At 35.4% G+C, this 8,736-nt stretch overlaps 1 protein-coding gene across 1 annotated transcript in view; it reads left to right on the forward strand.

Moving 5' to 3' along the window:
* Positions 1 to 279: 279 nt before the first annotated feature.
* Positions 280 to 8,736, forward strand: part of LOC107483951 (DNA ligase 4) — a gene marked incomplete in the record, with an annotated part of 13,961 nt that continues 5,504 nt past the window's right edge. Inside the window, 14 exon segments of the mRNA XM_052260292.1 lie at positions 280 to 762; positions 1,819 to 1,910; positions 2,080 to 2,165; positions 2,236 to 2,372; positions 2,916 to 2,990; positions 3,702 to 3,793; positions 4,069 to 4,140; positions 4,477 to 4,556; positions 4,640 to 4,677; positions 4,923 to 5,118; positions 6,237 to 6,312; positions 7,290 to 7,414; positions 7,526 to 7,560; positions 7,649 to 7,707. Of these exon segments, the coding sequence (XP_052116252.1) occupies positions 427 to 762; positions 1,819 to 1,910; positions 2,080 to 2,165; positions 2,236 to 2,372; positions 2,916 to 2,990; positions 3,702 to 3,793; positions 4,069 to 4,140; positions 4,477 to 4,556; positions 4,640 to 4,677; positions 4,923 to 5,118; positions 6,237 to 6,312; positions 7,290 to 7,414; positions 7,526 to 7,560; positions 7,649 to 7,707 (1,499 nt within the window).

The raw sequence follows: 8,736 nt of genomic DNA on the forward strand, positions 1-8,736 counted from the left end.
CAACTTTCTAAAAAATTATTTAAGAGCTTATAAAGAAGTTGAAAAAAATGACTTTTCTTATAATACTACTATTTTTTTATTATATTTTTATAAAATAAATACTTTTAGAATTAAATATCCAAATATAAAATAACTTATTTATAAATTATTTTTAAATAACTATTTATTATTTAAATTATTTGATATAAAAAAAAAAACTTAATTAAGTTCTCCACCTAATTTGATTCACAAGTATGCCTTTTGACTTAAAAAGCGTATCCAGCAAGGCAGCGACTCGTTTGCTCCGCTCATGACGAGGTGACGACGAAGGCACACGCAGAACCCAACACTATATATGGTTAAATACATCAACACCGTCAACCGGCCGAAACCCCAACTTAACTAAAACCCACACTGAACCTTCCCAACACAAAACAAAGAAAGAAAATGGCGACGGAGCAAACCAAGTTCAGCGTTATGTGCAGCCTCTTCAACTGGACGCAGCGTGCCAAGTCGCCGGCCAAGAAGCGCGCAAAGTTCCGCAAGTTCCTCGACTCATTCTGCGCCGACCGCAACTTCTTCCCTGCCATTCGCCTTGTCCTCCCAAACCTCGACCGCGAGCGCGGCTCCTACGGCCTCAAGGAGTCAGTCCTCGCCATTTCCCTCATCGACGCCCTCGGCATGTCTCGCGACTCCGAAGACGCCCTTCGCCTCATTAATTGGCGCAAGGGCGGCGCCAAGACCGGCGCCAATGCCGGCAATTTCGCCCTCGTCGCCACCGAGGTTCACTTCCCCTCTCCACTCTTCGTTATGTTATTCTTTTTGTATGAAAAAAATTCGAAGCTTTGGGTGTTTTGGTTTTCCATTTTCATTTCCTTTTTTGTCCCCTACTTCAGAGCTTTCATAGCCATTTGGAGGAGAAAGTAAAATCAGCAAAAATGATAAAATAGAAGTCAAATTTCAAATAGCTTTTGAGAAGAAAAGGAGAGAGAGAAAAAAAAAAGGGGGGGGGGGGGAAGAACTAGATCATAGTGCACTGGAAGTGTGGAACTGAGGGAGTATTCACCATAAAAATTTTTGAGAATCAGAAGATAGATAGATAGATAAAAGAATCTGGTATGTGTATTCTAAATCACTAAAGTGATCTTAAACATTGAAGTGTGCTTATATACATAGAGGAGAAGCGTGCTCATCAAGCTAGTGCAAAGGGTAGAGGAGTCTTTATATGCTTTAGTTAGTTACGGGAATCTGTCCTTGCTGGCACTTTTTCTATCTACCTAACAGATCAACTTAACTGATTCAAACTCTTCTAGAATCTTACTCAGCTCGCTGTATTACACCATGACATCATTAATTAATGGTGAATATAATTTTGCTGGTTTACTTTATAGACATGTTCAGTTTAGAGTCTTGTTCGAAGATAAATATTGAATATGTCATCCTATAGTAGAATTATATTTTGCGACTTGTGAGCGTGTAATATTTGAGTAACAGTTGTTTTGGAGAAAATGTGTGTTATTTAGAAGGTTGAATATAGGTAACTGTCTCTAGAAAGTAGTGAATGTTGTGCCTTTACATTGCACTGAAATGGAATATGAAAGCTTTATGGTTCAGACTTCATACATGTAACATCCATGTGCTTTATATTCATCATTTTCCCCTTCTTTATTGACCCATGTTGTGAGTAATAGATTTTTTTGGTGAGGACGAATCATTTTGGATTGAAATATGTTGCAAGAAGGTAGTGAAGATGTGTTTTTATGTTTTAGTTGTTGAAAGGGAAGAGCAAATTTTTAAGGTTTCAGTGAGACTTGAGAAATGTTATTGTTTGTGAAACAGGTACTGCAGCGCAGGCAAGGTACTGCTTCGGGTGGATTGACGATAAAGGAGGTAAATGACTTGCTTGATCAGTTGGCTGCTAGTGAAAACAGGTTTGCTGCTTGATTCTGTGGATGAAACCTTTGTTGATTGGTCCCTTTCTTTTGCATGCATTATTATTTGTATCATTATAGTCCCAGTTTATAACTTCCAGTGTTTTCACTATCGTAAGTTCAGATACAGAATTGTTCTTTGGTTTGATTTGCATGATTGTGGATACAGGGCCGAGAAGACTCAGGTTCTTTCTACCTTTATCCAAAAGACAAATGCACAGGAAATGAAGTGGATTATCATGATAGTCCTCAAAGGTGTTTTTGTTTAACCCTGTGAATTGATTTAATGCCTTGCTTGGGATTAATCATTAACTATGTCTTGCAGATCTGAAGCTAGGAATTAGTGAAAAAAGCATTTTTCATGAATTCCATCCTGATGCTGAAGACTTATTTAATGTTACATGTGACTTAAAATTAGTGTGTGAAAAACTAAGGGATCGGAATCAGCGTCATAAGCGACAGGTTTGTAGTGACATAGGAAGGAGTCTTGGAGCTCTATATAGCATTTTGACGTTGGTTTTTGTCATTCTTCTGCATTTCTTCTTGAGAGTTGATTTTATTTTCAATAGGATTACTATTTTGGTATCCATTTGGTGTTTGGCTCAGAGGCTATTTAGTGATTTTCATTTATCCACTGACATACCAAAAAATGTTTAGTTCTCTCTCTTTGTTGCTCTGATTTCTTCTTATCTAATAAATTTTTCCTAACTTTTTTGTAAAAAGGTTGTGATTGAACAAGCCATGGTGAGCTAAACACTAATTTTCACTAAGTCAGGGCTTTATCAAACTGTGATTTGTGTTCAGTCCAAACATGGAAATGTGTGCCTTTACTTCATCTATTCAATTCTCTCTCTCTCTCTCTCTCTCTCTCTCTCTCTCTCTCTCTCTCTCTCACTCACACACACACACACACACACATATATATATATCATTGCAAAAGAAGGGATATGTTCTTCATATATGGTTTGTATGAACAATCTTGTATCTTCTTTTCTTAAATTGCAGGATATTGAAGTTGGAAAAGCTGTGCGTCCTCAGCTAGCTAAGAGAGTTGCTAATGCAGCTGAAGCATGGAAGAAGGTTCGCTTTACTATTTGCTAAGATTTTTATGTATGCCCTTGAGATTTCTAATTCTCTATCCCTTTTCTTATATATATATATATATTTTTTCATTATTATCCTATGTTTTATGTATGCCACTTTGAAACGGGGAACATTTGACCACAATCAGGGTTTCTGAAGCCACTGGTTGACTTCCCACACCTGCAGTGCTGTGGCACTCGACCCTTTTGATGACTAGGTGTTGGGGTTTTTCCTTTGGGATTTTGGGGTTTAGGTTTTAACATTAAATGCTTCATCGAACAATTTCATTGTCTCTGGCTTATCCTCTAAATCATGTCCTATTTGCAGACCAGTTATCTTGTGTGTATAATTCTTACCCAAGTAGGCGTTCTCCTTTCTTGCTGAATAAATAAATAAATTAATCCATCATTTTTTTGTATCCCTTCATGCATTGTCAAGGTCAAACCTTTGAATTCCCCATTATGTGAATTTATTCAGATCACCATGTCAATGGCTACTCATTCCAGCTTAAACTATAGGCGCCAAGCATTAATCTGTTTTCTGTTCGAATTGGTTTCATCGTAAAGCAGTTCAGAACTGTAACCACTATATTTAAAACATTTTGGAATTGTTCAAGAGATCAAAATTCACGAATTCTTATATTGTGAAATCGTGTGAACTCATTAGTTTGAATTTCTTTGTGTTTGTATTATGTGCTCTTTTATTTAGCTTCATGGGAAGGAAGTGGTTGTCGAGTGCAAATTTGATGGTGACCGCATTCAAATTCACAAAAATGGAACAGAGATACATTTCTTCTCGAGGTATGTGCATATGTAACTTCTTTAATTGTATGTGACATGGTGACTTGCTCCAAATTGTGGCCCTTTCACCTAAGGAGGATTCTTGCTTTTGCTGGCATCCTTACCTGCACGTGTTTTGTTTCTTTAGTTCTTACCTTTGAATCATCACATTGCTCAGTCATGACATGACATGATCTTCTAGTTCTTTTCCACTTCTAGTTATTTGTAAAATTATTAAATCACTTTGTATTCTATTTTTTGCATCTTCTGTAATTCCCATTTTCATTTTGCTGCAGGAACTTCCTTGATCATTCAGAATATGCACATGCAATGTCAGAAATCATACAGCAAAACATTTTGGTAGATAGGTGAGCAATATGTTTCTTTTCATCATTACAAATTTGTTTTGTCTTCATTAATTTTTATCCCATTATTTTATTTTTGTTGCTGGATAGGATGGCCATAATTATAATGTGTAGGATGGACATTATTTTATCCTCTGTTGTACTTTTTTTCCTCGCCTCTATCCTCCAAATGTTATCTTTCTATATTCCCAAAGTATTCAATATTCTAATTCTGATGTCATTGACACCACAGTTTCAAGTTTCTATGCGTGATTGCTAGTATGATGAAGAAAATTAAGTGATCTATTTTCCCCCTTCTAAAAAGCTTATTTGTTATTTTCTCTTTATGATCCTATGTAGGTGCATACTTGATGGTGAAATGTTGGTTTGGGACAGTTCCTTGAATCGTTTTGCTGAGTTTGGCTCAAATCAGGAAATAGGCATGCACCTTTATTTTTGCTTGGCCACATTAAAACTTCTATTTTCAGTATTAGTTACCATTTTTTTTCCCTCTCTGTTGCAGCCAAGGCAGCAAGGGATGGACTTGACAGTGACAGACAGGTTCTCAATTTTGTCTGTGTATATAAATTTTGTCTGGTATGAGAAATTATCAAGCTAAATTTTTAACTATTCTCGGTCCTTTCTTGATGCAGTTATGCTGTATCCTTTTACCTGAACGGTTTAGCTGTTAATTCCAGCTATCTAGAACTTCGGTGTCGTTTTGGTTTCAGTGGATGGATGAGTAACTAATTCTTTCTGTAATTATGCAACTAATTTCTTACTTCAGGAAAATGTTCTAGTGCAAGAGAATTTATATCTAAAATGCCTTGACTTCAGATTGGCTAGATGTTGCATTTGATATCCTTTATTTTGGAGATACTAGTGTAATTCACCAAACTTTGAAGGAACGACATGAGATTCTCCGTAAAGTTGTGAGGCCATTGAAGGGGCGCCTTGAAATTTTAGTACCTAATGGTGGTCTTAATAGTCATTGCTCTTCTGGTATGGAATTTTCGACTTCAACTTAATTGTCTGTGTGTCTTATAAGTTATAAGGAAATACTTTTTCCTCTTGCATCATTGGTTTACTAATTGGTTTAGTTTTTGTTATTTTCATGTTTGCAAGACCTTATAATTTTTACTCAAATTTTCGTTTAGATCCCTGCAGTTTAAAAATATGTAGTTGGATCTCTATAAGGAATAAAATTTTTCAATCAAGTTCCTAACCACAAGAGTCATTAGAAAAGTATCAGATTGATCTACATTCACACACTAATGTTGTCCTCTGTAGCTTTCCCACACTCTCTCAAAGAAGCACCTTCCCCTCACGTGTTCATATCCCACACTTCCCATTGTTAATGCTCCCCCTCCTACCCCATTCTAACTGTTTCCCTATTAACACAAATGCATAGAGAGTCCCTGCCCCTTTAGCTTCATCTTCACAATCCCTCTCCAACATATCTAAAAGATCCACCACAACAACCATAACAAGCTAAATTTTACAGCTTTCCCAAACACCTCACAGTTAAGCATACAAATGATAGTGATCACTGATCACATGTTCTGTGACCTCCTCGACACTGGAGATACTGTTGCAACATCATTTGATTTCAATGAATAAGTGGTTATACGTGTATGGACAAAATGAGAATGAGGATGAGAGAGAAAGTTGGAGTAACACCCACTATTGGAAAGATGATAGAATCTTGTCTTAACTGGTTTGAACATGCGGGGACAAGGCTGGTAGAGCATCTAGTGAGAAAGGTGGATCAGATGGAAAATAGACTAGTGATTAGAGGTAGAGTAAGACCTAAAAAGACTCTGCATGAAGTGGTCAAGTGAGATCTCTATGTGAACTATCTCACTGTGGACATGATACATGTAGGGAGCAATGACACCGATTGTTGTTGTTGGTTGTGGATTTGGAGTATTTAATCTTTTGTGAGCATCAATGTTACTACTAGCTATACACACGATTGATACTTAAATAAACTTAGTATCCATTTATCAATTGTAATTGATTCCCTGTTTATGGTTGCAATGTTTTTTTGGTACTTGGTAATTCATATAACTTTTTATACGCTTTCACTAATCAGTCCTCTTTCCCATGTTGTTTTGCAGGTGAACCATGTTGGTCATTCATTGCTCATAATGTGGACGAAGTTGAGAAATTTTTCAAAGAAACTATAGAGAACAGGTTAGCAAAATCCCTAATTCAGTTTAGCAATTTGTTTTACTCATCATAATTTTCTTGGACATTTCCAAAATCAGTATGATTGAGCCATATAGGAAGGTTCTGAACTTTTGAAACATTTGACAATTTCTGTTTGTATATGTTTGCCTTAAGATGCTAATATTTCAATATAGAAGAAAAGCCAAAAATGATTTTTCATGATGTAGCCATAAATGGACTTAAGAGAGTAGGAATTCTTCTCATTTAATTTGGGGTCTTTGCGTATATCCTCAAAAGTCCAAACTCAGCAAACCAGACTCCATTGCTGTCCTTGGAATTTTCTTTGTTAATCTCTCTTAATTCCTTTTGAATGCTAAATTGAGCAGGAAAGATCATAATGAAAATATCCTCAAATGACAGTGTTAGGCTACAAGCACTTTTACATGCTTTCTATGCTTTCTAGCATTTGTTATATAGAAAGCAATTTATGTTCTTCAACCTGATATTTTTGGGTTAAGAAAGAGTTGGTTCGTGTAATGTTCAATCATTCATGCTCCTATATTTCTAATATAAATGTTCAATTCTTGTGCAATATATAGTGTGCTTGTGCATTGTATATGTTGCAATCCTAATACGCTGATGGGTGTGCTATAAGCCATTTATGTGTCTTCACTTGCTGAATTTACATTTTAGGAAGGATAATACAAAAACATATCTTCCATTTCTTTATTTACATATATTTTAATTTTTAATGTTCCATGTCAGTGTTTGTCTGTCTGTATTTCTGTATATCTCCCATGCACTGTATTCATCCAATATAAAGTTGAGATGAAGAATTGTGGATTTTGTGTCAAAGTTTATTATATTAAATTTGGATGATTGTTTTATTTCGGTGATTTTATTTTTAGTATATATAATATATTTATATTTATTAGAAGTGGAAAAGGAAGAAACTGTTTATACCTCTTCTAAAGAATTTTTGTTCTAATCCTTTTGTTTAGAGATGAGGGAATAGTTATCAAAGACCTCGGTTCTAAATGGGAGCCTAGTGATCGAAGTGGAAAGTGGCTAAAATTGAAGCCTGAGTACATTCAAGCTGGCACTGATCTGGATGTGCTTATCATAGGTAATCATAGGTATATGATTTATGTCGTTAAGAACATATAGTTATACACACATCCCAAAGCAGCTTGTGTAACATGGTCATTTTAAATTTGGCTGTTTTGACACTTAATAGGAGGTTATTATGGCTCTGGACGACGTGGAGGGGAGGTTTGGTTTTTTCCCTAACATTTGACTTTTTGACTGATTGTTCTCTTGTTCTTTATATCACCTTGTAGAGACATGTTTTCCATTTCAGGTTGCTCAGTTCTTGGTGGGCCTTGCTGAGCGTCCATCCCCAAATACACATCCCAAGCGGTATGAATGTTACAAAGTGGAACTTCTTTGCAATGGCTGATTGCATTGGCATTGTTTTTCTAACTTCAAGATATACTATAAAGAGTACTTGAAATATTCTGCTGCGATGTGGATACTAATGATCACTTACTTGCTCAAATGGGTTAAATTTAAATTTGTATGAGATTTGATTTAGTACATACAAATATTTCTTCTGTTTTTTTCTCATGTGGAACTTTTCTGAGGGAAAATGGGTATGATTTAATTTTAGCACACACAACTCTGCATTCTTCAATGAAATAGTTAGCACACTCGATTAAAAGGTTAAAAACTGAAAGAACAAAAAAAGCAGGTGCATAAATTTGTTTATACATATGACTGAGGTCTTGTTTTCCTGCTTCCTTGCCTGTCTATATTCCACTTTTGCTGAAGGGTATTTCATTCTCTCTCTCTCTCTCTCTCTCTCTCTCTCTCTCCAAAAGCAAATTTGCTGAATGAAAGCTGAGTTTCAGGCTGTCCTGTCTGAAAAAAAAGGATTCAAGGTTTTCTATGAAAAGTGAAAAACAATCGAGACTTTGGCCCTAACATTTATTTAATTGTGCTTGTTTGAAACATTTAAGGTCCAAAAACATTCAGCTCATGAGAGGTCTTTTATATTTATATCTGAACAATCCTTTGTTCATTTAGATCACTGTAGAAAAATACTTACCTACAGTTTATTAATCTGTTGAACGCAGTTTCAGTACTAAAAATGACACCTTTATGGGTTTAATTACTTTGTAGGTCTTTATAGTTTCATTCAATTTTTAAACAAGATCCCAATTGTCTGAACCTTTGTCATCGAGTCCCTGCCTTGTTTAACATTTTGTAATGAGGTTCTTGTTCTTATCACACTATGAAGTAAAACATAATATTCAATTATTCCAAATATGTGGACTTGCAAAATAATAACATTATTTTAAAACATTTACAAAGCAGGTATTTAAGTTACTTTTAACTAAATTTGCTGCTGAAATTTTCAATATGGCAAACATTCCAAATTATATATAT

Source organism: Arachis duranensis, chromosome 4 (assembly GCF_000817695.3).
Source record: "Arachis duranensis cultivar V14167 chromosome 4, aradu.V14167.gnm2.J7QH, whole genome shotgun sequence".
In the NCBI taxonomy this organism is placed as follows: domain Eukaryota; kingdom Viridiplantae; phylum Streptophyta; class Magnoliopsida; order Fabales; family Fabaceae; genus Arachis; species Arachis duranensis.